The following is a 27,594-nucleotide window of genomic DNA, read 5'->3' as shown; positions in this document are numbered from 1 at the left end:
AGTTACAGTATCTATAATCTCTGTTTGCAGACAACAAAGAATATATGAGTAAACGCAGAAACATTTCAGTCTTTAACTACACTGGAAAATTTAAATGCAATTATAATAATACGAACATTTTCTCCATTTTGGCGTTGCTTTAAAGTAATGACAGTATAAGCTAAAGCTCCCTCACTCGCACCGGCTGTGTCACTAGGCAACAAGCAGTGTCCATGGAGACCCGCAGGAAAGTAAAATCTTTAGCCTGTCTCACAAAGATTACAGGTGCTCCCATAATTAGGCACAGTGCAAATGTGTTGCGTGTGAGTGGTTGGTTTTATCTCCGGGGAAAAAACAAAGACAAAGCCAATTAATACGCCGGCGACTGTGCGACTGTACATTGAGTTTTGCCCTGCATGTAGTGGAGGAGCAGAGTCCTGAGAGCTGCAGGTCCCTGTGTTTGGCAGAACTCTCTGAAGAGAACATGCAGCGCCTCCCTCAGGTCAAAGGGAGTCGCTTCAGCCACGAGAACAATGATCTAGCTCTGGAAGTTTCTTCACTTCACCTGCCACGAAGCATAGTTTTACAGAATTAAACATTTTCTCTTTTTCAGCTCGCAACACTGCACAGGTCAACGTTACGAGAAACAGAATTGTCTGTTCTTTGTAAAAATGACAGTTGAAAGCAAGATAAATGTACTTAATATCAACCTTTTTATCAGATCAGTGTCTGTACCATCTGTAAAACACATGCAGCTTTACATGAACAACATGTTAACTGTTGTAATGCGTTAGTGTTGTAGTTTATTCTGCCACAGCTCGCTGAAATATAACATATATATATATATAAAAAAAAAAAGAAGCAAAAATTGTGCAAAATTCCTGCTCTGTAACTCTGCTCTATTAAGAGATCTGGTCTCACTTGATGCTTTTAAAGTTCTCCTGAAAGACTTGGAAGCAAATACATTTAGCTGTAGGTGCTTTGATTGTTGTTGATTTTGACTATTTTTGTGATCTGTTTACTGTTTTGTTAAAACTGTTTTAATTGTTATAAATTGTTCTTATGTTATTTGTTTTTGTAACCATGTTGCTGCCTGTCTTGGCCAGGACTCTCTTGTAAAAGAGATTATTAATCTCAACGAGACTTTCTCCTGGTTAAATAAAGGTTAAATAAAAAAAAATAAAAATATACAGTACAGACCAAAAGTTTGGGCACCTTCTCATTCAAACATTGGGAAAACAAGCTTTATTTGTTTGATAGACAGCAACGTGGAAAGCTAAATTAATCTGCAATGTGAAGAGATTGTGTAAAAAGTACTCAAAACAACCTTAGAGACTTAATTTGTACCTCTTTGAGCTTCTCTGAGTTATTTAAATGAAACCATCTGAGGACTTCCAAGGCGAAATTACTCTTAATAAAACCACTAACAGCTTATCAACATCTGAAACGTTGCAAGCTTATCTATTTTGAAACTTAATGAGTTTCGAAGGCATAATTAAAACCGACAGATTAATATAGTTGAGAGGAAAATAAGCGCAATATTTTAGTTCCGAGATGAAAATAAAAAGTTCTCGGTTCATCTACACACCACTCTGCTCTGTTCTGTCTCGCTCAAGGACACTTTGACGTGTGGTGGCGTTCCAGTCGTCCACTTACCTCCAGCTGCCTCCACAACAACCAAACCTGCACATTTACTCTAAGAGAAACTTGCACCTTATTTATCAAATTGATCAAAACTGCACTACTGTAAGAAAGGGCACTCTGTTGTTTGTTCACTTCATAAAAAAACCCAAATAAAACACTGCATTTAAAGGTGATCCAGTGGAAGATAAGAACATTTTTTTTTTACATGATCAAATGCAGCCTGAATGCCATCTAGTGGAAGAAAGTTGCACTTGATTTTCACAGGCAGATTTCCCACGATGCATATTGATCTGATAAAAAAAAGAAGCTGTTTTTTAACCTAAATGTAAAATTGGGATCCAGAGATGCTGAAAAGGGGGCAGAGACTTTCAGACAGCTACTGCTGTAACTGTGAGACAGGCTCCCCCTCCAGTTTTGTCAATTAGTTGCCTAGCGAGAGGTGAAAACAGCGCCAGAGGTTTATAAGTGTTCAGAGAGGTGATAAGGCCCTTAGAGTCTGAGATACTGAGAATAGGCAGATCAATGAACAGATCAATAGGACTGAATCCCTTTTCTTCCTGAAGAAAAAATGTCTTGGGGCCTCAGGAAAAAAAATAAAGTATCAGCACAAGTAATATCTTGTAAAATGAGTTCTTGGCTGAGAAGTGCAGCTGTTAAGGCAGTGAACCTCTGCAGTCTCACCATACCTGAGCACTGCTGTGTGGGGAGTTACTTTGATTAAATAAGAAAAACAAGTCCTTTTTATTGCATTTATAATTTTTTAACAAAAGATAAAACAATAGAGAAGGATCATTATTGATCAAACTTGTATACTGCACCCTTTTTTTTAATAAAATTAAATGTCCCATCTTTTTAATTAGTTATGATTTCCAATTAGATTTACTTATTGTTTTATTGTGTACTGGTGTAAATGTAACCTGTAGCTCTTTACAAGCATCCTCTTTACTGTAGCTGCTGAGCACCACTTTCCCTGCTTTCTGTCTGCAGGTTTGCAGCTTGACAAGCGGACACTTCTACCAGTTCCGTGTATTTGCCACCAACGTGGCCGGCGTTGGGAAAGCGTCGGACGCGAGCGAAGCCTTCCTGTGTGAAGAGTGGACAATGCCAGAACCAGGTGACCCTGAATTTCTCTCACAGCCTTTTAAATTCAAGACTAGGCTATTCGTGTTTCTCCACAGATTGGATACAGATAAATATAAACACCATCGGTCACCATGGGGACCCTGTTTCATTTGCTGTCATTTTACCTTTAGTTAAACAGCACCGATAAAAGTGTGCACAGCAAAATAAACGGGTCAAGATGAAATACCGGCATAATTACATGGTATAGTATTAGCTTATTGAGCCATTAGAGCCATTAGAGTACCAACTGGGGTCAGCAGTTAAGTGAATAATAAAGCAGCTGAAATATAATTTAAAACTGCACCCTTGAGTTAGAGTTTATTTGTAGTATTCATAATGCATTGCTTCTGCCTGGCATGTATAACATTACCTCTGGTGGAGGCGGGCTGCAAAACAGATTACACAGTACTTTTAACATTATTACCGGTTTAAATGTTGGGTTTTAGCTGCAGGTTAAATGACTGGCAGTAAAGACAGAGCAGAAGAGGCTGAAATTACACAGAAGTGGGACATAAACGTCAAACCTCAGCTAAACTAGTGATAGGGAAAATGGCTCATTATTTGTTAACATCTGAGGAAATTTGATACATGAAATAAAAACTACCGGAGGCATTGCGCGCCTCTGCATCCTCACCGGCCAGGCAGAGGCAGCCATGGAGCGGCCTTGACCTGTTAGGGTGTGAATAAAGCATTCCTGGCGTGGCTGGAAGTAGAGGAAACTTATTGCTTTTGCTTTTGCTTTTGCTTTTGCTTTTGCTTTGGGGGGACATCTTACACATTTTTTTGTGTTTTCTAAAGCTAAAACAAATTCCTGAAGGTTTATTGAAATGTCTGGGTATACGCTTCAGGTTCAAATATCACAGTAAGACAGTATAAAAGTCCCCTTTTAAACCTTGTCTTGACATTTCCATCCATGATAGCTGATTTTAAGCCGTGGATTAGCTTCTCGGCTACAAACCCAGGGATGAATACCTTTTGAAATTGGTGTTACAGCTTTGTGCTACCAAGCTGGGTTACTCTACTCTGATCTGAATTTGTGACATCACACCACCCTGGAAAATTTTAGACTTAAGCTGCCGTAAATAAAGCGACAGAGTTGTATCATGTTTTGATTTTTGAGTAGGCTATAGGAATGGGCGATATTTTACCGTTCACAATAAACCGTCAAAAAAATTCCCCACGGTAAGAATTTGTCATCTCGCGGTAAAAACGATAAATTCCCATTGATTTTTGTGTAAAGCTGATTTATGGTTCTGCGTTAAATTGACGCACAACGTACGTGAAGGAAGGAAGGAAGGAAGGAAGGAAGGAAGGAAGGAAGGAAGGAAGGAAGGAAGGAAGGAAGGAAGGAAGGAAGGAAGGAAGGAAGGAAGGAAGGAAGGAAGGAAGGAAGGAAGGAAGGAAGGAAGGAAGGAAGGAAGGAAATGAGCCAGAAAGAAAGAAAGAAATAAAGAAAGATATGAGCCTGAAAGAAAGAAAGAAAGAAAGAAAGAAAGAAAGAAAGAAAGAAAGAAAGAAAGAAAGAAAGAAAGAAAGAAAGAAAGAAAGAAAGAAAGAAAGAAAGAAAGAAAGAAAGAAAGAAAGAAAGAAAGAAAGAACGAAAGAAAGAAAGAAAGAAAGAAAGAAAAATTCCCTTTGATATGTTGTAACATACTTGTGTAACAAACATGGCGGATCTGAGTCATTCCAGTTTTGCAGTACAGGTGTAATCATTTAATTACTTTTTATTTATTCAATTTAATTGGTGTATTTTAGTAGTATTTAATATTCTTTTAGAGCAGTGTTTTGGGGGCTCCAAAGACTGAATGTGGTGATAGATTTATAGTTAAAAAGGTGGAGTTGAATTGGTATTTTTTTTATCGTCATTTTTATCGTTATCGGGATAAATGTCAGAAATGATCGTGATATATCTTTTAGTCCATACCGCCCATCCCTAGTAGGCTATCAATTCAAACACCCAAACAGATGCTCTCAAACACAGAAAATGCTATTTTGACCATAATATGTTCCATTAACAAACCCCTTACCTCTCTAAACCTTTGCATGCAGTCTCTAGTCTCACTGTGGCCCAGTGAGCCGGGTTGTGACATTAATCCCTCCCTCCACAAGGTCAAGGTAATGTCACAACCTGGAGAAAAGAGAAGTCACATGAGGTTTAAACCTCCTACTTTTATTTGAAATTGAAAATGTTGAAGGGTAAAAGCACACGCAGGTCACATTTATGGGATAAAACAATGCAGGTAAAACTGGAAATGATGTAAGCAACATCCCGAATACTTACTTTGCACGTGTTGTCATTTAAGGCGACTCACAGAAACGTACCTTGATTTAATCATGTTCACAAACAAAGTGCGTGTCTGCAAATGTGAGTGCAGCCCAACCGTGTGCTAAGATGAAACGCAACCACCATCACAAGCTATGCACTTTATTATTATTTCAAACAATCGTCTTGTACAAAAGCCCGACTGCACGCGCTTCCCCGTCCTCGCTGAGCATATGGCGGCTCAGCAGAGACCCCACCAGCTCTGGCCTCGCTCACATCAGCTTTTTGTGCCATTAATATTGAAAATGGAGACAGCGTCGCTAAAAACGCAAAGCTCATTAATCTTGGCAAATGGGCTTTCCTCTGTGCCATTAATAATTTAAAAGCGACAGAAAATCATTACGCAAATTGAGTACCATGTGCCGCCTCGAAGTGAGCCGGGGTAGATTAAGAAAAGTTGCCACGCTCATTTCGACTTTGCTGTTATTTCTCGTTGTTTTGACTTGTGTTAGCCCGGCCTCGTAGTTCACTTCAGCGCTCTGTTTCTCAGGTTGCCCCTACGACCTGGAGTTCAGGGAGGTGAGAAGTGACTCCCTGGTGCTGTTGTGGGCAACTCCGCTGTACGAGGGTCAAAGCCCCATCACCGGTTACCTGCTGGAAATCAGCCAGGAGGACCAGTCAGACATCTGGACAGCTTTGACTGAAGAGCCCGTCTCTGATACGCATTACAAGGTGAGAGAAAGCGATTCTTCATGATTCATAGGAAGCAAGAGAATCCTATTAATATTCTCAAAACCCCCTCCTGGAAGAATTTCATTCCTGAGTGTGTCCGTTGCTCCGAATATTCGAATAATCTTAATGAATTATCCAGGTGATGGGTCTGCAGGCGGGTCAGAAGTACCGTCTGCGTGTGTCGGCTGTTAATGAGGCGGGAGTGGGTCGTGCTTCTCTGCCGTCTGAGCCAGTCACAGTTCTGACTCAACCAGGTCAGTCTACGCTAAAAATACTGGGATAAAAATTAAACTCCAAATGGTGTTAAAGGAAAGGCTGCACAGTCATTCATCGGCTTTCATGCATTTAAAAAATCTTAACACTGAGGAAGCTCTGAGGCGGTCTTTCATCACTCTGAAGCGGTTGTATCACTAGTTTACCAGAAATCTTTCTAATAAAACACTTAAGTAGTAAATTAAGCAGTTTTATGCCAAACAGCACATGTAGTAATAAAAGCATCCAGCTTTGTGAAGCTAAAACATAAAGCAAGAACAACACAGAATTCGTGGGGTTTGGGGCTTATTGTGGATTAGGAAATGTTTAAAATGATCCACTTCAATGTTGTGACTTGACTTGATTTGACCCAAACAAACAAGAAAAAACCTACAAGTCACTGAGGCGCTGGTTTACCGGTAACAGATACTCTGTGATGCTCAAAAAGGATATTTATTTGTACACACAAGCTCCTACATGTAGAATTCGAGTTGAGGGGGGATGAGGAGGGATGGCATCCCCCCCTGAAATAAAAACGGTCAAAATCATCCCCCCTGTAAAACTGCCATCCCCCCTTTCCATCCCTTATGTCATTTCATCAATGAATGTGGTTTTACTGCTATTTCAACATTTAGAGTCATCACCGGAAAAATAACACCAGAAAAATCACTTTATTTGACAATTTTCGCCTGTTTCAAGTAAATTTTCACTTGAAATAAGTAGAAAAATCACCCAGTGGGACAAGATTTATCTTCTCATTTCAAGCAAAAAAATCTTGTTCCACTGGCAGATTTTTCTACTTATTTCAAGTGAAAATCTACTTAAAACAGGTGAAGATTGTTGTTTTTTCCAGTGATGAGTCTTGTTTTAAGTGTAATGAGATTTTTTTTTACTAAAATGAGACATTTTAACTAGAAATAGGAAAAATATTCTTGTTAAGATTTTGAGTTTTTGCAGTGATCCATTTTACTTATCCTGTGAAGGACAGAATCATATTGATAAGTTCAGAAAACTGTTTTTTATTGTTGTGTTTTGATGTACCGTATTTGATGTAAGCCCAGTGGATATTTAAAGCTTACAGAAGGCTGCATTTAACTGCTGCTATGTCATTCCTGCAGTATTTCTGCAGGTGTTTTGGTCAGTGCTATTATTTGTAATATATTATATTATTTGTAATCAGCACAAATTATCTGTCCCCATATGATAAAATCCACCATCCCCCCTGATTTTTTTTTACAACTCGAGTACTGCCTACATGCACTAATAAAACTATAACTTGCATGAAAAACCAGTAAAGCTGTAAGACCAGAAACTGCAACAATGCGACGCCAAAGTTAAGACGGTCAAAAAACTGTGTGCTCACCGGCAACCAGCACACCTACCTCATCTTTGTGAAACCCATTCCCCCAAACTCCATATACCACCTACTCTGCAAAAATGGCACTAGAACAATTCACATACCCACACAGGTTAATAAATGGGGAGCACAACACAAAACAAAATTGGCTCTAACAATGAAAAACCATGGCTTTTATTCTCAGGCACCAAAGACATTGAGATTGGTGTGGATGATGACGGGTTTATATTTCTGGGCTATGAATCCACTGAGATGGACGGCAAGAGCGAGTACCTCTGGAGCAGAAACTACAAAGAACCCATCGATGCAGGGAGGATGAAAGCACAAACCAAGGCCGGTCGGTAGGTCGTCCACGAGTGAGCAGATTCATCCACGGTTTTGCTTTCCTCTGGTTTTCACATTTTGAAAATGTCAGCTCCTGTTTGTCGAGCGGTGACCAGAAGCAGAGTGAGGTTTCAAACAATCAGCGCTTGTGGACAAGCAGCAGAGAAAGTTTCTCACATTGCTCTCACTGGGACACCGACTCTCACATATAGGTTCTCCAAATCTCAGATATGCTAAAGAGTACTTTCTCACAATAATGCCCAGCTGCCAGGAGGGATTTACAGCACCGAGTGTGATGGCTGACAGCACAGGCACGGCGCACAGATGAACAGGAAGCTCGGTACATGAATGTGTCACTTTTTTAATTTGTCTGTCAGATCAGTTCTCACCTTCACAGACCCATCTGTGGAGGATCTGGGTCTCTACACGGTGGAGATGAGCGATAGCCCGGACCTGTCATCCAGCTACAATTTCACCGCTGAAGGTCAGTTGAAGTGTGTGAGAGCGATAAAGCAAAATAAAAAAAAATAAAAAAGCATCTCAATTGTGTTATTGAAGAAGCCGGTGGCAGCAGGAGTGTACAGAGCCTTTGATTCTGAGGGTTGATGGGTTTCGCTTCCCTCTTGAGCGGGGAATTATACGCCTCACAGCCACTTCAGCAGGGTCATCTGTCCACATCATGTTCTCAATCCATCTCAAATTTGTTCCGTTATTATTTTGATGACATAACAGTCCTGATCGAAGATTAATTCACCTTCAGCTTCCAATCTCACTTCTCTCTTTTTTATTCTTTTACAGACCTTGAACGTCTCAAAGAACTCAGCTGGCATGTCAGAAATCCCCGTATGTACCAACAAACCACTGAGATGTTTCATGGGGAGAAAAGCTCTGATTAAACATATCAGTTTAACCAGTTTGATCACTGCAGTTGATGAGTATTTTTGTTTTAACAGTACATTCTGTTGTGTGTTGGGTTTCTGCATGGATCATGTGATCTGACCTTCACTGTCTTTCATGTATGTTTTTTTTTTTTTCCCATTAACAGTGATAGCACTGAAGTCAGGCTGGCAGGTGGAGGTTTCTGAGAAAGGCGCCGTACGTGTTTGGCTTCAGACGGAGAGTCTGAGTAACGCCGCAGAGCTGTGTCTGATCTGCAACGACAGAGAGATCTCCAGCACTGCGGTACGTTGACCTGCATCACAGCAGCTCAGAAAGATGAAGAGACCTCAGCAAACGCCGTCCAAAAACCCGGTTTGGGGGAATATTCCACCAATGCACCTAACAAATTGGCAAATTGACATCACTTGAACCAAGTGGAGTCTTCGTTGAATTAAATATAATTAGGACGTGAACATTTTTTTTCTTATTTCAGAGCTTTTCTTATAGTCTTATTGTGATAAAAGACCAAAGTGATCAGTTACTGTTTCTTTATCCCTGTGTATGTTTATTTAAGATGCGAAAAAAACAGAGTTATACGTCTTATCTGAGTTTAAGTGTGTTTTTCCACACAGCTTTAATGTAAGATCAAATACGTCCATAAAATGTGTGAGATTTTACTCATTTTGTGTTCTAAACGTTGGAAACGTGCCGACGTCGTCGATGAGATCCCACGCTGCAACACTGCCAGCGTGTGTGGGCGCAGGCCCCCGTCTTTATGACAAGTCAGCATGAATCCAGAGCAGCAGTCGGTGTTTTAGTCAACAACCTGTAAGGCAGGAAATCAATCCTGTCAGCAGCGATGAGGAGCAGGTGTGTGTACGGCGGCAGACACGCAGGGAGGACTGGCAGCTGAGTTAAGCTCCTGGAGCCTGGAAGAGACGAAGACCACACCAGGTCCACATCTGGTTAAGGTGTCACACTAGGTTCGATGCCCAAGAACAACACGAGGGAACGGTTTTCTTCAAACTAACATCACTAAGGGAACTTACTGTAGCTACCAGGAAACCTCTGCAAACTGTTGTTTTGTGTTATATAAGATGACAAAATACAATGACACATAGTTTCCTTGTTTTTATCAAGTTAACTTTGCACTTTAAATGTGGCGTGTTGGTCTCAAACATACGACGGAGTATTAGGGCCAAACTAAGACAAAAAAAAATTGGAAATTACGAGAATAAAGTCATAATATAATGAGAATAAAGTCGTAAAATTACGAGAATAAAGTCGTAATGTTGTGAGAATAAAGTCGTAATAGAATAAAGTCATAATATTATGAGAATAAAGTCGTAATATTACGAGAATAAAGTCGTAAAATTATTAGAATAAAGTCGTAACATTACGAGAATAAAGTCATAACATTACGAGAATAAAGTCGTAATGTTGCGAGAATAAAGTCGTAATAGAATAAAGTCATAATATTATGAGAATAAAGTCGTAATATTACGAGAATAAAGTCGTAAAATTACGAGAATAAAGTCGTAATGTTGCGAGAATAAAGTCGTAATAGAATAAAGTCGTAATATTATGAGAATAAAGTCGTAATATTATGAGAATAAAGTCGTAATATTACGAGAATAAAGTCGTAAAATTCCGAGAATAAAGTCGTAAAATTCTGAGAATAAAGTTGTGACATTACGAGAATAAAGTCGTAATGAATAAAGTGTTAATTTATGAGAATAAAGTAATAATATTATGAAAATAAAGTGGTAATTTATGAGAACTCTAACAGGAAGAGCAGTCTTCTCCCTGTGTTAAAATGAAGAATATTGAGCATCTTGTGAAGTTATATTTATATATTAATTTATAATATATTACAACTTTATTCTCGTAACATTACGACTTTATTCTCGTAATATTATGACTTTATTCTCATAATTTTACGACTTTATTCTCATTACATTATGACTTTATTCTCGTAATTTCCTTTTTTTGTTTTTTTGTTTGGCCCTAATACTCCGTCGTACAAACACAAGCACACGCTCGGTAAACTATCTCAGAGCTGTTCAGTGGAAGCTGTGGCTGTTTACGACGACGCTCCTAACCATGGGGGGTTATGTCAGAGCGACAAGGAATATGGAGTGAAAAAAATAGTGAGACGTAAACCAAGATAAACAGCCTAATCATCCAGGAACACACCCTGAACGTGAACGCACATATTAATATACGTATATGTGAAGACAGCCGTTCAAAGTAGTCCTTGCTGCAGTGAGGGCTACTGAATCATGCACCGAGGTGGCCGCAGGGAAAACAACGAGTGCAACACTGAATATTTATCGTGGTTTCGTAACTCTGCCTTCTGTATCTCGTGTGTCTGTGAGATCTCTCATGTTTGTGAGCGACTGCTTTATATTCAGCAGCTTCCATTCAGCAGCTTTCTGTGTTTCATTTTCATTTATTCCATTATTTCCAAACATCAGAGCTCCGTCTGAACAGTACTGATTATGCATTATTTCTAAATGATCACAGCTGAGGTTTGCGAGTTCAAAAGCCATTTAGCTGATTAGGGCCTGGGGCTTGCCATACATTACAAATCACACACACCAGCGAGGACTATCAACATCCAAGGCATACACTTATCTCGATGAGCATGAAAGCCACGAAAATGAGCTCAAAGGCTGTTTCCTCCGTGTCGCTGCTTGTTTGTTTGTTTGTTTGTTTGCATCTTTTTAGAAAAAAGAAATATTTCATCTTCGGCGTATGTCTGTCATTTCAGAGGCTCGGCGCTCTGATTCATGAGCGTATTCCCTCTGTGAAAGGAGCCCTGTTCACAGTGGATCTGTGCAACTCGTGGGTCGATGTGTCTGCTCCAGATCTGATATGTGTGTACGTGGCAACATTTGTTTGCTCTTCCACAGCACCGCAAGATCAACTTTGAAAAGGCCAAAGGTCTGGTGGAGATGCTGTTTGATCAGCTTTCTCCAGAGGACGAGGGCTCGTACACGGCCCAGCTGAGAGACGGCCGCGCCAAAAACCAGTTCACTTTGGTCTTTGTGGATAAAAGTAAGCCCCGCGTTCGCACTGCAGCAAACACGGCACGCCGCCTGCATTATACATCAGTCTGAAACATAAACTGTAACGGATCAGAATGATGAAGAAACCAACAAACAAGAAGCAGCTGACCAGAAAACCCAGCATGCCCCAAGAGATGCAGACAGCGAGTCATCTAATAGTGATAATAATAATCATTTTAAAACATATAACTGATTATATATGTGCACCAGTGGTGGATAGTAACGGAGTAAATTTACTTGAGTACTGTACTTAAGTACATATCCAGAGGATTTGTACTTTACTTGAGTATTAGATTTCTTTGGTACTTATTACTCTTACTTGAATACATTTCCAAGACAAATATTTTTACTTTTACTCGAGTAAATTTCTAGGAAGGCTGAAAAGTACTTGTTACTTTCAGGTCTGCTCTTTTTTCTTCTTCCCTAAAATCCTATTGGACACAAGCTGTTTTTGTCAAAGGAGGAGACCTATCACAGTGCACGCTCTCCACTGGGATGTACGTAAAGCGGAAATACGTCAAGCCTCCTCAAAACGATACCACCAAAGTAGCCTGCGTTTGTCAAGACAGAGCCGCAACAAGTCAAGACATAGCCGCAACAATTAATTTAGAAAAAATATAATAATTTACTGATGTGGAAAATAAGAAATTTACTCTTAATCTTACTTTATTTAAAAGCATTTACTTTTGGATACTTAAGTACCTTTAAAAGCAAGTACTTTTCTACTCTTACTCGAGTAATATTTTGACTGAGCTACCTTTACTTGTAACGGAGTAAATTTTGACCAGTAGTATTTGTACTCTTACTCAAGTACTGGGGTCGAGTACTCTGTCCACCTTTGATGTGCACTGACATGTAACCTCAGCAAGTCATTGAGATGCATGCCTCAGCTGTCTGCAGCTACACCATTATTTCTGAGTGCACGAGTCGCCTGATCACCTGAGTGATTTGGTTGCTGTTTGGGTTTATTTTAACGTCAGTGTCACTTTGTGTCTGTTCCAGAGTTTCGTGAGACGTTGGCACTGGCTGATGCAAATCGACGGGACAGTCAGAGGAAGGCCGGTGAGAGCAGCTCATTAATCAGGAATAAACAGTAAATGAAGTTCACCGACGGTTGAAAAAGCACCTTCCTGTGCTGCATCAGCGTGTCACACAGTCTGTTAGTTCTGTCGCGTTGCTTTATCTCAGTCTGGATGGAGGTTTCTGCATCTGACAGCTGCAATATATCTGGGTAATTTTTGCATTTAATGACACAGAGGTTTAAACGGACTCAACCCTGAGATTCACAAAGGGGAAAATTAAGTTGGTTCTGAGCTCTGAGACCAACTTTTATGTCGGTGTGGAGAACAGTAACCCAGTACCTTCTTGTGCAAACATAACACCAAACTGCACGTTCACTATTTAAAGTCCAAGTGAGATTCAAAGTACGCCGAGTGCGCTCTGTCCATTAGATGCGTTTTATCTCAACAAGTGGGATGCTGTTTTCAACCCCCCCCCCCCCACTCAGCTCATGTTTCAGTTAACGACCCTGCCATATTTTGGCCGTATCTCCACATACGTGTGTATTAATGTGCATCGCTTGCTCTGAAAAGTAACTGTGCCATGGTCAATGTTGCTGGAGCTCCATACAGATCAATAACCCTTTGTTTTCTTTTTTAAGGACCTTATTTCCAGGAATTCTTTACGTGGAGTGTGAATAAGGATTGTGAATTGACCATAAAGTGCAAGGTACACTTACATTTTACACGTGAAACACCTTACTGACCATAAGTTTAACGTGCTGTCAAAGTTGAGGCTTTAATTGATCGGTACAATTTTACTTTCCTGCCCCTGAAAAAATTATCCTCACCAACTGAAGATTGTTTATAATCATAGTTGTGATCCACAGTTTGTTTCAGTTGGAGCTGTAACTGCATCTTCTGTGTCATATTTGTCATCTATAATTTAAATTATATGTCCCTGTAGTGAGTTAAGTCAAAGCAAACGCTGTAACTTTATTTAAACAGGGCCTTTTCATTGCTATTTTTGAAACACTGAGCACAATGAGAGACATTTAGATAGTTATGTGAAAGCCAACCACAGATGCAGTAAAACCATCTAAACCCATCTCTGACCATCCACCAAATTCTGTCTCTTTAGTAGTATGAGAATGTTAATGAGTTAAAAATGTTCTGTCATTTCCAGGAAATCCTCCATGTTTATCATCACTCAATAATCAGTAATATCAGATCTTGAGAGAGACCTCAGTGATGACAAATACAATGACGCTGAGGTTAAATGAGACAATCTTGCATCCAGATATGGATCCGGACTAATAAGAAGAAAGCAATAAATGATCCGCTGTTCATTATCAAGACTTAAAATGAGATGAATTAGATAAATGCAACAGTAAATAACGCCACATGACAAATTACAGGGTGTCAGTATTTGATAAAAACGTTGCATTTCATGATTTAATAGCTCGTAGAACAACTTTTAGCAGCAGTAACTTTTGACGCCGCTCTTAATGTCCTACCACAACATTTAAGTGCTCCACTTTGACCGGGCTATTACAACACTTTAACTCATTTATTTATTTATTTTCAGACATCTTAATGTAGATTTTCTGTGGCGCTTGCACAGATGGGCTCATATTTAATTAAATGATACTTTGGTCGGCCGAGGAGATTCGTGGTAGATCAGGAATTTGTGACTCCTACAAAGAAACAATGGCACGATAAATAATGATGCAACAAAAGATGTCATGTATTCTTGTGCTAAACTTATTTTAAGGCCTACGAAGGGAATGATTTTGTAACTATGTCCTGATAGGAAAACCCCTGGATTCAAGAGGTTGTACTTTCTTCTTTGCATTTCTGTGCATTTAATCCCACAACCGACATGGTGCCTGTGCATAAATCAATAACAAGCTAAATAAGTTGTTAGCGAGTAAGACAGGAATAACAAATGATGCACCACACGTTGCGGTTTTTACAGCTACGCGTATATCTCTCTCCACTCAGGTGACAAACACCAACAAGGAGACGTCTTTCAAGTGGTTTAAGGACGACGTGGAAATGACTGGGGTCATTTATGATCAGTCATCGGGGGTCAGCTCGTTCACCATCCAGCAGGTACGCAGCACGGCGATACGGCCTCGGCCGCTCTTCAAATGAGAGCTCTCACAAATATCAATCATCATGTATGAAGTGTAGCTGCTTTAGAAAATGAGGAAAAACACAGTGACAGCTGATGTGTGGAGGATTTAGTGAAGACAAGTCTGATGTGCAGATGCTCCTGGTTTCACCTTCAACTGAGGTTAATTTGATCTAATAATTAAAAGATCAAATCAGACACATTGGCTCTTCCAGAGGTAATAACTAATTAATTTGAAGTATTTTCTCTCAGGTTACAAGGAAAGAGGCTGGTTTATACAGAGCTGTGGTGTCTGATAAGAGAGGAGAGGATGTCAGCACCTTGGACTTAGTGGACGCTGGTGAGACACGCTCGAATCCCCATTTGATCAATCAATAGTAGAAATGAAGCGATTCATGCATTTCCTTTGTTTTAACTTTATATTTAGTGTTTCTAGGGGCTGCTCTGAGTTGTTTTTCTTCTTTCTTTGTTGCAGAGTTTGAAAAGCTCCTCCAGCATCTAAGCAAACAGTGTGGTGAGTTACAACCATCCTGCAGTGTGAGTTGTTCTGTGTTGGGATGAGGATAATTCACCAGAAAGCCACACTGGTTGATTGTATTGTATTGTATTTGGTGTGTTGTCCTCCTTTTTTAAAAAGAAAACATATAAATACATTTTCAATTATAAAAGAAGGTGAAATGCCTGCAAACTGTGTTAATAAGTAATGAAGAGCACCGGTTCTCTGCAGCTCTGTCAGCGAGTGATCTGAAGGTCCACAGCACCACTGAAGGTTTCAAGCTCTACTGCTCCTTCAAATACTACAATAGCTTCCTGAAGACCAGCTGGCATTTCAAGTGAGTCCTGAGCTCCTCTCTGACCCGACGTCCCACCGAGAGTAGTTTTAATTACATTTCTGAATTCAGTTCGATTAATTACCGCAGAGTAGCTGTGTGGTCACGTTATTTACTTGGGACGCAACCCTGCAAATGCAAAGCAGGAAGTCGTGAATAGTCATCAGCTGGAAAACGGACAGGTACTTGAGGACATATCCGCGGCTGCAGTTCACACAGAACAGAGCATAAACAGATTCTACTCGTGCAATTAAGGACATGATCAGTAGAGTTATCAATAATGCCAACCATGGATGGTTTCTGATCTGTATGAATGGTGAACTGGCTCCACACCTTCAGCTTCCACACAAATGCAGCAGAAATAAGAGCTGGATGATACAGGACTGGTCCCACCTTCATGTTTAATGTACTTTTTAACCCTTGAAATATCATTTGCTGCTCATACTTGCAGAAATTAATTCAAATATTCAGTGCTTAGCTTTTCTTAAAGAGGCCTATTCTTACATTGCCTTATAAGTCAAGAATTAAGTGTTTGATAACCTTCCTCCTGGTTGCTTAATTTACTTTTACAAGCCTGCAACATTCTTCACATTCAGAGTCTGGAACAAACTGTTCTCCCTCTCAAAGGTGCATTGAACTTCTCCTACAAAGGGTTTTAAATGTTTGCAAGAAAATGAACAATTTGAAAACATCAGGTTCACCTTGTTGATGTGTTTTCATCAATTAAATAATACAAGCTTTGTAAAGACAGATAATAGAGCAGCGAAACACGTCCAAAAGGAATAAAATGAAGACATCCATGTTAAATTATCTTTAGTCAAACAGCTTGTGATGCTTGATCCAGTATTTCAACGCATTACTCATTCTAAGAGATTAAAACGGAGCCACGGTTTGTATACTCAAAATATGTAAGTTGTTTCTTTAGCAAGGTTGATAGCACCACCTGCTGGAGAATCTGGGCACAACACAAACAAACTGGTTCAGAAATGTGTTCAACAGCCGATAAAAGTTGTCTTTTCCATAGTTTCTCAAAACCACAAAGGCTCCATTGCATGTAGTTAAAGATAACTAGGAAAGAAAACTTGACAAAAGATTAGGTATAATTTTGTTGCACATATTAACTTGGTAACTGTTACAACCAAAAACGTAATAACTGCCAATAACGTAATAATTTTGACCATTTCAAATGTAATAAAGCCAATAGTGTAATAATGTGCCAATAATGTAATAAAACTTTTGAGCCAACAAAAACTGCAAAAAAAACCTTTATTTCCAAGAGTCATATTTATGTGTTATGACATTATCGGCACCAGTTATTACATTTTGAAAGGTTTTTTTTTTAATACCAGGCCAATAACGTAATAACCAGCCAATAAAGTAATGCCTTATTACATTATCGGCAAAAAGTTATTACGTTATTGACTCAAAAGTTTTATTACATTATTGCCACATTATTACACTATTGGCTTTATTACATTTGAAATGGCCAAAATTATTACATTATTGGCAGTTATTACGTTATTGGCCGTTATTACGTTTTTGGTTGTAACAGTAACTGTTTCCTAATCATAACCAGGATATGTCTGCTCCTTTACTCCTTTAATTTAGCGAAAAGCGGATTGACCTGGAGGCCAGGGCAAAGCCCGGCAGCAGCTTGCAGGCAGTCTGGATCGAAATCCTAAACCCGACAGAGAACGATAAAGGCAAATATTTCTTGGAGATGTTTGATGGCCAAGAGACACACAAACGGTTTCTTGATCTGTCTGGAAAAGGTTTGTGGAAATGTGTCTTTACACAAATTGATATGAATATCAATATGTGATTTGCTGTTATCTATCCTCATTGTAATTATAATTATTTTCCATAAACACCTCCACAGCTTTTGCAGACGTCTTGCTGGAACACCAAAGGTTGAAGTAAGTCCTACACCACGTGCACTAAAAGAGGAATCAGGCCTGGCTTGTTGTGTCACTAACTGAAAACAGTCTGAAATCACAACTAACACAAATACCTACACAGGGATTATTATGATTTTCTTTAAAACTGTCCTCCCTGATCATCGTTGCACGATTCTGCAAAGTCATTTTGACGTGACCTTTTCTTTTCCCCCCTCAGGCAACTGGCCATTGCTGAGAAAAGTGAGTCAGGCGTCATGTGTTAATCCAGAGGCATTTTGAGGCTGACAGAGATTAAAAGATTCTCCCGTGACTACCAGCTCAGTTATTGTTGCCTTTTTTTATTTTAGACCGCGCCAAAGTGACAAAGGGTCTTCCTGATGTTGTAGCCATCTTGGAGGGCAAGGTACCGCACTGTCAGAAACCGCTGAGGTTATGACTATTTGCTATTTGACCACCACTGTGGCCGTTCACCTCGTTTGTTTTCTTTCCTCTTCTCCTCAGTCTCTGTGCCTGTCGTGCTTCATCGAGGGTGAACCGGCCCCAGAGATCTTCTGGCTCCGTAACGACAGGGAGATCCTCGATCTGACTCAGTTCACCATCAGTAAAGAGCCCAAGCACAGCTGCATCACCATCAACAAGGTCCAAATGGAAGATTCTGGAAAGTACAGCATCTTTGTGAGGAATCAGTATGGGTCTGAAACGGTGGACGTGACCGTGAGCGTGTACAAGGCGGGAGAGAAGCCTCCACCTAATGCAGTGGAAATGAGTTAAGACTGCAAATTCAGTCGCCGCTTTCTGCTGGAAGTTCCCGCTTAGATATGCATAGATTTGACCACGTAGGGACTTTCTTCACCAAAGTTGGGCTTTTTATCTTTTAAAATGAGAAGTGACACGATTTCCCTCCTACAGTAACTACATTACTGTTGATGTGCTGGAGGAGGAAAGTTCAGTTTAGTATTAGTTACGTAATGAACCGTAACCAAATTAATTGGCCAAGTAAAACCAAATAGAGATATCCTTTTATCTCTGACATTAAATATTAGTTTGATTAAATCCTACTGCTGCACTTACTCTTAGCATATATGCAATTAATGGATGCATTGTTCCGCTATTATGATGTAACTGCAAGTGCTTGTGTGTTATATCACCAAAGCTGCAACTCCATCTAGTGAGCTTTCAGTGTTGTGCATGTGTGTGCTCAATAAAGCAACTTCCAATTATTGTCTCTGTTGCGTTTGTCTTATAAGCTTATAAACCTGACACATAGCCATGCATTTTTATTAATACGTTCCTGTGTCAGGTAAAGACAAATCTGGTTGCTTTTTGTGTTCCAACAAGTGATCTTGTCTTCCTGTTCCATGAAGCAAACAGACCGCAGTGTCGTTAACCCCGGCGCAGGTTTTTAGTTTGTCAGGTGACTTCAGATTAGCATGTTCGGAGGTTCACTGAAGACACGATCTAATCAAAATCACTCCATGAAATACCGAGTCCACGAGTTCATTCTTTTTAATTTTGTCCAAACAAACTTCAGTCAAGTCTGAGACACTGGGAGATGCTCAAAACGTGTTCATGTGCAGCCTGTTCTGCATTTATTACAAATATTCATGGAAAACGGGTCCACAAAAATATTTTATAATAGTTTGTTTTAATAAATATGTATATAATCTTGTATATATATATATACATATGTGATTTTTTTTTTTTAAACACAAAAAAAACGTAACCTCATGATCTGCAATCAGGGGTAAGCGACCCCCAGGTTGTTCAAACAGCCGCGGTTATCTCTCCCAGGACCCTGTTACTCATTACACAAACTAATGGGCTCCCCCTGCCTTTGAGCATAAGAAGGTGTGGGTGCACGTTCGCCGTCTCCACATTGTGTCGAGCTTCTCTCAGCCGCCTCAGCCTCCTGCCACCTTGGTGAAGGAATACCCCGACTAGAAATCATGGACTTCAGTGGAACATGGCAGGTGTACTCCCAGGAGAACTACGAGCAGTTCCTCAGGGCTATGGGTGAGAAACTCAACACAGATCAGTACTCACATAATCGTTTGAGAGAGTGCACGGAATAATTCTAACTTTTTGCTCCACAGAACTCTCAGAAGATGTCATCAAGATGGCCAAGGACATCAAGCCGATTACTGAGATCAAGCAGACGGGTAACAGCTTCGTCATCACCTCCAAGACACCAGGGAAGTCTGTGACCAACTCCTTCACCATCGGCAAGGAGGCTGAGATCACCACCATGGTTGGCAAGAAGCTCAAGGTCCATCACATTTATTGATCACTTATTTTGCCAAATCTTTGACTGTGCAACTATTTTAAAATAGCTATATTATTAAGAGAAAAATTACTGTTGTATTCTCCTTACAGGCTAGGGTTTAACTTTACAATGTCTTTTTAAATAAAAGCTGCAGCTGGCTTCTGTTTAACAAAATACTCAAGTATTGGCTCAGTGCTGTATCTGTTTTGTATTTATGTTGTGTGTAAAATCTTACTGAGCTTGTAGTGACCCGTTTCCTCCTCTGACTGCAGTGTACCGTCAACATGGAGGGAGGCAAACTGGTCTGCAACACTGGCAAGTTCATCCACATGCAGGAGCTGAAGGGAGGAGAGATGGTGGAGGTATGCTCTACGCTGCTAGGAGACTTGTATCTCAAACTAGAAAAAAATAGTACTATCAAAAATGCTTTGACATTAATTCTTTCCCCTCGTTTTCAGACTTTGACCATGGGCTCAGCAACTCTTATCAGGAAGAGCAAAAGGGTGTAAATTTGACAGCAACAAATACAATGTCTATTTAAATAAAAGTTTGCCTACTAAGTGTGGTTTGTGTCACTGCTCTGTGAAAATGTCCACGCATGACATTCTTCTGTGAATCACGTGATGGGGGAAGAAAACAAAGCAGTAATACAACATAAAAATATAAATAGATAAAAACTGTCTATAGCAGGTACAAAGGTGCTCCGGTCAGCATCACAGGCCACATAAAGAACCACACTCACAGATCAGCTCCTCTTCAACAATCAGGTCATGGCTGAAAGGCAAAGCTGCACATTTCACTCAACTACCGGCTCCTGCTGCCACTTCAAGGATCTCCTTCATATACCGTCTCACTGATGCTCTCGCTACAGGCTTTGAGCTGGGTTCTGTCAGTTCCTCCGAAGGTCCTCTTTCATAATATAAAGATTTGTTGTCGACCTGAGCTGACCTGAAAAGCCTTTGACGCATTATTATGCAATGAGCTGTCAAAGACGGCATCAATACAGACCTCATACACAAAGGCATGTGCAGTTTGCTTTTCTGTCTGCAGCTGGCAATGTCTTCACGTTTATCTACTTGAATCAAACGGAGACAGCCAGACTTTACCAGCGTTAAGGCCTGGTTTATATTCCAGTTTATGGCAAAATGTGCATGGTGTAAACTATTGTGTGACATTTACGAAAATAATCAAGTTTTCACATCCATGTTTAACAAGCCCAGCATTTAAATGGTTTAGCTGGTAATGTTTCTTTGATTTTAACATACAAAATGCCCTAGGATTCAAGTTATACATAAAGACAAAACACAGATGTAGGGGGGAGGGGAAGGGATTTATTCTTTTTTTTCTTATTTTGTCTTCAATTCATAGAAACGTAACATTTTCGAACATCAATTGATACCAATCTTTAAAAATAAAAAAGGGGGGCATATTTCTTCATATTCAGTGACATTTTCGCAAAAGGGGAGAAATTAGCAGCCAATTGTTTTTTTTTTTCCAATTTAAGACTTTCCCATGTGTAACAAAAGAACTTGAACTTAAAGCAGAAATTTAACAGCTCTGTCAGCCATCAGCTAGCGGAAGAATAGCTGAGAGCCGAAAGTGCCTGAATTAATGGTCAGATTTTAATAATATAATAGCCAAAGGAAATGTCTGTTCCGGGATGGGTTTTAACTTAGGCACCGTTTGTCAACTTAATCTGGAAAGTCTCAAGATAAAAAAAATGATTTAAAATCTCGATATATTCAAGTTCCTTTGAAACAAAATGATTTGCACTTAACATTGCTGACCGTACACCGTGTAGTACAAAAACATGTGCAAGATCTCTGTCAAGATAACAGTGCGGGGTACTGACATATGGTATAGGCAGTTTTTTTCTTTTTTTAACAAAAATATTCTTCAGTATTTAAGACATGTCCGTAGCATGTCTTATACATTCAGTGTTATTACTAAAAATACTTTTGTCAGACAGGCATCAAACAGCCTGTAAAATGTACATATGCTACAAGTATTTTATACATTTCATTATATTTACATGGCTCTAATACACTGACCATCTATTTGTTTTGTTATCTTTACCGCCAACCATAAGCAGATTCAATTCTGCAAAGGGAAAAAAAAGAGCCTCCATAGAGGAATGAATCACAAAAATAGAGCATACATACAAAGATAGTCCACTGCATTTTCATTGTTTCAGCAGCACCCAAGTCGTTCACACATTTTACACAAAAAGTCTAATTGCAGTGCAAAGGGTTAAACAACAGGCAGAGGCAGCAAGTGTGCCGACTACAGCACAGCCACCCTTGGAGACAAATTTGTAAACACAAAGACCCGCCTCCTGCGTGGTGTTTCATTCCTTTAGGCCACTCACTCTTTGGCTCCTCCTTGAAGTGCATGCAGCCAACAGGGCCACGTCATAAACGGCAGGCCCCCTTCCGCAAGTTGAGGCTGCATCCATGTCAGGGAGAAAAACTAAAGGAGCAATAACAGTACTTTAACCGGATGAATAGTTGGACAACTGCAATCTCTTCAATCTTAATCAATGTCAACGACTGAGGCTGATTAAGCCGAAGAAGGAGTGACGTCGGTGTCCACGATACCAAGGGCTCTAAAACAAAAATGGGAGGGGGCGCAGCAAAAACATTGCTTTGGTAACACACAGCGCTTCAAACACCTTTCAATCACAACAAAAAGGACTTGTACAAAATAATGCTATGATAAGAGTATCAGACCTTAGGCACGATCAACTCCTATAGTGCATGTGCGCACAGCGCAATTAAAAAGAAAAAAGAAAAAAGGGTACAGGAGTCGTGGTCCAAGGCCTGTGTGCCATGGTCTCTTTTCCTTTGAGGTCATTCTTTCCATATATGCTAGCTCATCTCCAATATAATAGACTTTTCCCCTGCAGAACAACAGTTGAGTGTTTTTGCTCCCCCAATTCCAAACAATGCGTGTTACGCAAGACGGGGCTCATTTGTTACATAAAAAAACAAAACAACTTAAAGTAGATGTTGGTCTAGAACCTGAAACTTCAGGGGTCAGTCCAAATGATTATCTTTAAACTTGAGTAGTTGAGAACGTGTGTCTGTCCATAGAAATGGACAATAAATGTAATGAACTAGTATTAAACTGATGTGACACCCACTGTCTGGAAGGGGGGGAAGCAAGCACACTCAATCTGCTTTAACAACCAACAATAAAAATAACAAAACATAAAGACTAAAAGAATCTAGTTTATCAGTCACAAAGACTTGAAAGGCTTCACTGATCAGCAAGACAACAAGGCTGTAATATCTTAAAAATACTAGATTTAAAAATTTAATTTAGTCGCAAATCATTGCTTTAAATGCCCAACTTGAACTTTAGGAGGTCGACTTAAAAACAACAGTGTATTACAGCTCTGGGGTGTTCCTGGTTAGTGAGAGCCTCAGTCTCAGTCCATGTATCGGCTCTTTTTAAACAAAGTGTAGGTCTCAAGCCTGCACCTTCAGGAGACTTTTGAGCTGAAAGGCCATCATCTCCCTGTGATCAAAGGAGCCTGTTGGGAAAGACACCCAGTGGCTTGGGGGTTTGGGTAATACACTGGGTGACGGTGGCTCACTAAATTTGGGCCCTGCATAGCCTGGGCTGCCCTGGGTCGTCAGAAACGTGTTGAGGTGCGACACGGCACCTTCCCAGTTCTGATCATAGTTGGTGGCCAAACGGACAGAAGCATTCTTCTCCGTGGATGCGGCCTGCCGCGTCTCCGGAGACCTGTGGTAGGCAGCGCCTTTGTCGCTCCGACGGTGGCCGTGATTGTGAAGGCCCCCTGCCCCTCCCGCAGATGCTGCTACGCCATTCTGGTCACGGCTTCTCTGCTTGGCCTTGCCAAGTTGATGGTTCTTCTTGGGGCGTTCGGGGTGGGAAACTGGAATGTTGTACCTCTCTCCACCTCCCATGTTTTTGTTCTACGTGTCACCTACGAAGGAGAAAGTAAATATTGTTATTGACTTGGCCATTAAAAAAAACGTATACAATATATATATAAAATAAAAACATACACGTGTGAAAATTACAGGCTAGTGACTAGTGTTGTCGCGATTGATCGGCCGCCCGATCACGGCATTTTCAAAACATTGGTATCGGCCAAAAAAGTATTGGGACATACCTAGTTATTAATGTTTTTAATATATATTAAATTGTTTTATATATTGTTGCATTTAACGGCACTTCCGGCCGGCGTCACTTCCGGTCTGCGGCCGGCAGGAAGTGACGAAGTAAGTGAAACTAACATGGTTTATGTGTTTGAATTGCGAAATTTTATATTTGTTCATGTTGCATTAAGCTGCTGCCATTCATTTCATGCCATTCAGAAGCCAAAAAGTATTTTAATTTTCTTGTGTTTGTGAGTTTGACTGGATGTCATTCAACTACCTCTTTTGAAGTTAAATGTATTTATTTTATGTTATTGCACTATTTTGCACTTTTTGTTTTAGTTTACAATTTCGTGTTTTTACATTTTGTGGCACCAGAGCTGATAAGCTTTGTTGAAATATATGTCCATGTTGTTCTCCAATGGACAATAAAAGAAAACTTGGGATACTCAAACTCAAGTGATCGGGAGCTAAAAGAATCCTGATCGGGACAACTCTAGTTACATGTGTACTATATTTGTAATTTATTTTTTGTATCACCCTGTTTTGCTCCCACTTAGGAGAAGGGGATATTTTTAGAGCCTTTTATTTTCCTCCATGTGACGTTTACATAATCACATGGAAAATTTAACTGGCCAACTTCTTATCACCTGATTTATTTACGGTGTGTCTTGCTGTATCCGAGTGTGTTTTGACACTGTATATGTGTGATGATCCCCTACAAAATCACATGGACTATATCTGATTGGATGTTAAGACTATGCTTTGCTGCTATTTGCTTGCTAAATTTGCTGATTTGCTAATGGCCAGTACTTTTATAGACTGTATGTTGTCTATGTAATTTTTTTTGTGATGTTTGTTAGTGTATTTCTGAACTGTATTCTTATTTTTTAATCATATTATTTTATTGATTTATTGATTTATTGATCAGACCCCAGGAAGAGTAGTTGATGTAAACTACATCAGCTAATGGGGATCCTAATAAAATAAAATAAAATCTTGTACAATGTTATTGATGCATATGCTTCATTGTTTTACATTGAGCTGCTTAAAAAAAAAAAAAAAAAAAAGGAATCTTAAGTGAGTCTTTACAAGTGTAAAGTTGGGGACTACGTTGCGTTTGTATTTATGAAGGAATGTTACATTCAGATCAAAAGCTTTTTTTTTTGTTGAAAGTTGAATAAACATTGCCATAAAGCAGAATATTTGCCCTTTCTCATGTTGTTAACAGTATTAAAAACGTAAAAAAATACCTAAAAAGGGTAATTTAGAACGGCAAAAAATATGAATAAATGTACTATTTTAAAAAATGAATCGTTTGACGGTCCTAATATATATAAATTTACACACACCCGTGAAAATCTCAGGGTAGTGACTCCAAGTGTGAACAACAAGCAGCTGAGCTACGTGCAGCAGCAGAGCTCCCCTCCCCCACTCACCTCTTTGTTGGTAGGATGTTGACAAAGCAGATGTCCCTCTTCAATCTTTCTCCTCCAACGGGTCCCCAGGTCCTCGAAGTAGCTTTCTGTCTACTTCTCGCTGCACTTTTTCGTCCAGCAAGGTCTGAGGTGTTCATGTGCCAAAGAGCGTTGTTTTCCCGTGAAGCCGAGCTGAACATCAACTCACCTCGGGGCACGATGCTCCAAGAAGTCGACGGCCCTCTGAAAATGACGGAATACACACTTATTTTTACATGTATACATTTAAAAATAGTAAATGCTATATAATTACATTGTTTTTATATCAATTATATAATTTCCGTCGTGTTTGGAAAAAGTGCGTCATCACATAAGAGAATTACCTACGAAACCGAATTGACCTATAACCATTTATATTTGTCACAATAAATAGTTTGATATAAAAACTCATGAGATAAAGACTCTGAGATGGAAATATTGCATAATATCAGCGTCCTAGTGTTGTTTGTATGCATGTTGATAAAAATAAATTATAAAAAAATGTTAATCTCTCTTGGAATGCAAGAAAATAAAAAAGGCGAATGCAAATGTTTTAAAATGAACGTTTCAGCACACAGTTTCACTCTACGTTGGCACCAAACCAAAACAAAGAAACGCAGCTCAATATGGCGCCGAGGCGCAAAATTGTTTCTCTTACCGACTCCTTTCGCCTTTTAGGCTTGGTTGTTAAAGCCTTTTTTTCGCCAGAATGAAATATGTTTTTGCCTCTAAAATCCCCTCTGCGGACTGTGTAGGAAGCACAGCAAGCTGTATTTTCTACCAATCCCCCACCAAACGACGCCTGGGCGATGTTGACGAAACAGCCACTTCTCCTCCTGTCTCTCAATTGCAACAAAATGGAATCTACAGCGGAGATAAGTAATCCGTCCTCGCGGAGATCCGACCAATCAGGGGGCGAGGCTGATCCGACTGACCAATCACGGGCCGAGGCTGATCCGACTGACCAATCAGCGGAGAGCTACGTCGACGCATTCAAGACTGTTGCCAGACCGCTGACGTCAATGCCTGGCTCTCTTCTCGTTTCTTTTGTTGGAGCTTGCTCGGGTATTTCCTGAGAGAAGTGAAAATACAAAAACAAAACACACACTTTTGATCACTTAAACCCTCCCGTTTTCAAGTTACGATACTCAGATGAGCTTTCACTCGATATATGAAGTACCATATCAAGGGTTAGGGGTTATAATAGTTGATATTCTGTGTTATGTAATGCTGACCAACAGATAAACAAGTATAGTTTAAATGTGTTGTAGTGTTTCATGCGTGTTCCATTACAGGAAACGGGTTCCAACATGAATGTAGGTCAAAACCTGTTCAGCCGCTTCACAACAGCTGCAACAGGGTGTTATAACCACATAGCAGCCCATGTCTGAGCAACCCATCCCCCCCATCTCATCTGTCTGGAGACAAACAACTTACTATTATTGCAGTGAAACTCTGCCTTCTTACTAGTTTATTAACCCCCGCCTGGTTCAAGTGATGCAGAATGTTGAGCCATACACGTAAATAAATGGATTTGATGAGCAGCACGATTAATAACACGGTTGATTACACTATTTCCTTTGTGCCATAACCCAGAGGGTGAGCCGAGACACAAAGGGCCGAATGCTGCCACGCAACAGTGTGATCTGGGTGTCATATAACTGAGGGGACATATGGGAAAGTCATTTGGACTTGTTTCTTTGAAGGCATTTCCCACACCGAACCCAAAGACTGTAATATACTTGGATTCAAATGTTTTTCCCAAACAGTTACAAAGAGTTATTATTATTTAAAATACGTTCAGGATTCACATCTTGTTTTTGTAAAGTTTTGTTGGTCATTTTCTCTTAGCATGATGTGAATTGTGTTTTGGTTCTCATTGATTTATAATAAGTACACTGAAATGACTATTTTACCTACTACTAGAATACAAAAACATATTTTTCAACCTACTACTGCATTTAACTACAGGATTTGGTATACCTTCTGAACGTTTTGTTGCCATCGTTTATCAGACTCATAAACAGCTGATCTTACCTATTCATTTTTGTACCCGCTTTTATACATATTTAAAAAAAATAATTGTATTTATTACGCACTTAACGGGGGACTTATATTTTTTTTATCTCTTTTTCTCTCGTATTTTATCTATGCTATGGTTTACAGCATCTAAGTCCAGCAGTACTTGTGATTGCCCAATGTATGTTGCTTTATATTGATTTTTTGTTTTTTTTTCTGTACTGTCCTGTTGCATATGT

At 39.7% G+C, this 27,594-nt stretch overlaps 3 protein-coding genes across 4 annotated transcripts in view; 2 read left to right on the top strand and 1 right to left on the bottom strand.

Moving 5' to 3' along the window:
• myom3 (myomesin 3) overlaps positions 1 to 18,709 on the top strand; it is a 64,282-nt gene extending 45,573 nt beyond the window's left edge. For both annotated transcript variants that reach the window (XM_061717283.1, XM_061717284.1), the window contains 19 exons: positions 2,611 to 2,737; positions 5,559 to 5,740; positions 5,880 to 5,994; positions 7,534 to 7,690; positions 8,051 to 8,157; positions 8,472 to 8,516; positions 8,719 to 8,855; positions 11,468 to 11,612; positions 12,626 to 12,685; positions 13,284 to 13,351; positions 14,626 to 14,736; positions 15,011 to 15,098; positions 15,234 to 15,272; positions 15,486 to 15,591; positions 17,197 to 17,360; positions 17,468 to 17,504; positions 17,704 to 17,726; positions 17,834 to 17,889; positions 17,988 to 18,709. In XM_061717283.1, the coding sequence (XP_061573267.1) occupies positions 2,611 to 2,737; positions 5,559 to 5,740; positions 5,880 to 5,994; positions 7,534 to 7,690; positions 8,051 to 8,157; positions 8,472 to 8,516; positions 8,719 to 8,855; positions 11,468 to 11,612; positions 12,626 to 12,685; positions 13,284 to 13,351; positions 14,626 to 14,736; positions 15,011 to 15,098; positions 15,234 to 15,272; positions 15,486 to 15,591; positions 17,197 to 17,360; positions 17,468 to 17,504; positions 17,704 to 17,726; positions 17,834 to 17,889; positions 17,988 to 18,257 (2,037 nt within the window). In that variant the 3' untranslated portion in view covers positions 18,258 to 18,709. The remainder of the gene's footprint in view (positions 1 to 2,610; positions 2,738 to 5,558; positions 5,741 to 5,879; positions 5,995 to 7,533; positions 7,691 to 8,050; positions 8,158 to 8,471; positions 8,517 to 8,718; positions 8,856 to 11,467; positions 11,613 to 12,625; positions 12,686 to 13,283; positions 13,352 to 14,625; positions 14,737 to 15,010; positions 15,099 to 15,233; positions 15,273 to 15,485; positions 15,592 to 17,196; positions 17,361 to 17,467; positions 17,505 to 17,703; positions 17,727 to 17,833; positions 17,890 to 17,987) is intronic.
• A 630-nt stretch (positions 18,710 to 19,339) lies between these two features.
• Positions 19,340 to 20,309, top strand: fabp10a (fatty acid binding protein 10a, liver basic). Its single transcript, XM_061717288.1, has 4 exons — positions 19,340 to 19,499; positions 19,580 to 19,752; positions 20,022 to 20,111; positions 20,208 to 20,309. Exons 1-4 carry the CDS (start codon positions 19,433 to 19,435, stop codon positions 20,256 to 20,258), a joined length of 381 nt encoding a protein of 126 aa, XP_061573272.1. The 5' UTR covers positions 19,340 to 19,432; the 3' UTR covers positions 20,259 to 20,309.
• Positions 20,310 to 21,060: 751 nt separating this feature from the next.
• Positions 21,061 to 26,209, bottom strand: pnrc2 (proline-rich nuclear receptor coactivator 2). The gene is made up of 3 exons (XM_061717287.1): positions 25,995 to 26,209; positions 25,319 to 25,540; positions 21,061 to 23,704 (listed from the first exon to the last, which is right to left on the bottom strand). The coding sequence occupies exon 3, from the start codon at positions 23,682 to 23,684 to the stop codon at positions 23,220 to 23,222; it is 465 nt and encodes a 154-aa protein (XP_061573271.1). The 5' UTR covers positions 23,685 to 23,704; positions 25,319 to 25,540; positions 25,995 to 26,209; the 3' UTR covers positions 21,061 to 23,219.
• Between the last annotated feature and the right edge of the window lie 1,385 nt (positions 26,210 to 27,594).

The sequence above is a fragment of the Cololabis saira genome, chromosome 3, assembly GCF_033807715.1.
Source record: "Cololabis saira isolate AMF1-May2022 chromosome 3, fColSai1.1, whole genome shotgun sequence".
Classification (NCBI taxonomy): domain Eukaryota; kingdom Metazoa; phylum Chordata; class Actinopteri; order Beloniformes; family Belonidae; genus Cololabis; species Cololabis saira.
The sequence above is the reverse complement of the archived record's forward strand: the minus strand, read 5'-3'. Positions and strand labels throughout refer to the sequence as shown.

Coding starts and splice junctions, on each gene's coding strand:
- fabp10a (XM_061717288.1), top strand. CDS start 19,433: ATGGACTTCAGTGGAACATGGCAGGTGTACTCCCAGGAGAACTACGAG. Junction 19,500..19,579: donor GCAGTTCCTCAGGGCTATGG/GTGAGAAACTCA, acceptor TTTGCTCCACAG/AACTCTCAGAAGATGTCATC. Junction 20,112..20,207: donor AGGGAGGAGAGATGGTGGAG/GTATGCTCTACG, acceptor CCTCGTTTTCAG/ACTTTGACCATGGGCTCAGC.
- pnrc2 (XM_061717287.1), bottom strand. CDS start 23,684: ATGGGAGGTGGAGAGAGGTACAACATTCCAGTTTCCCACCCCGAACGC.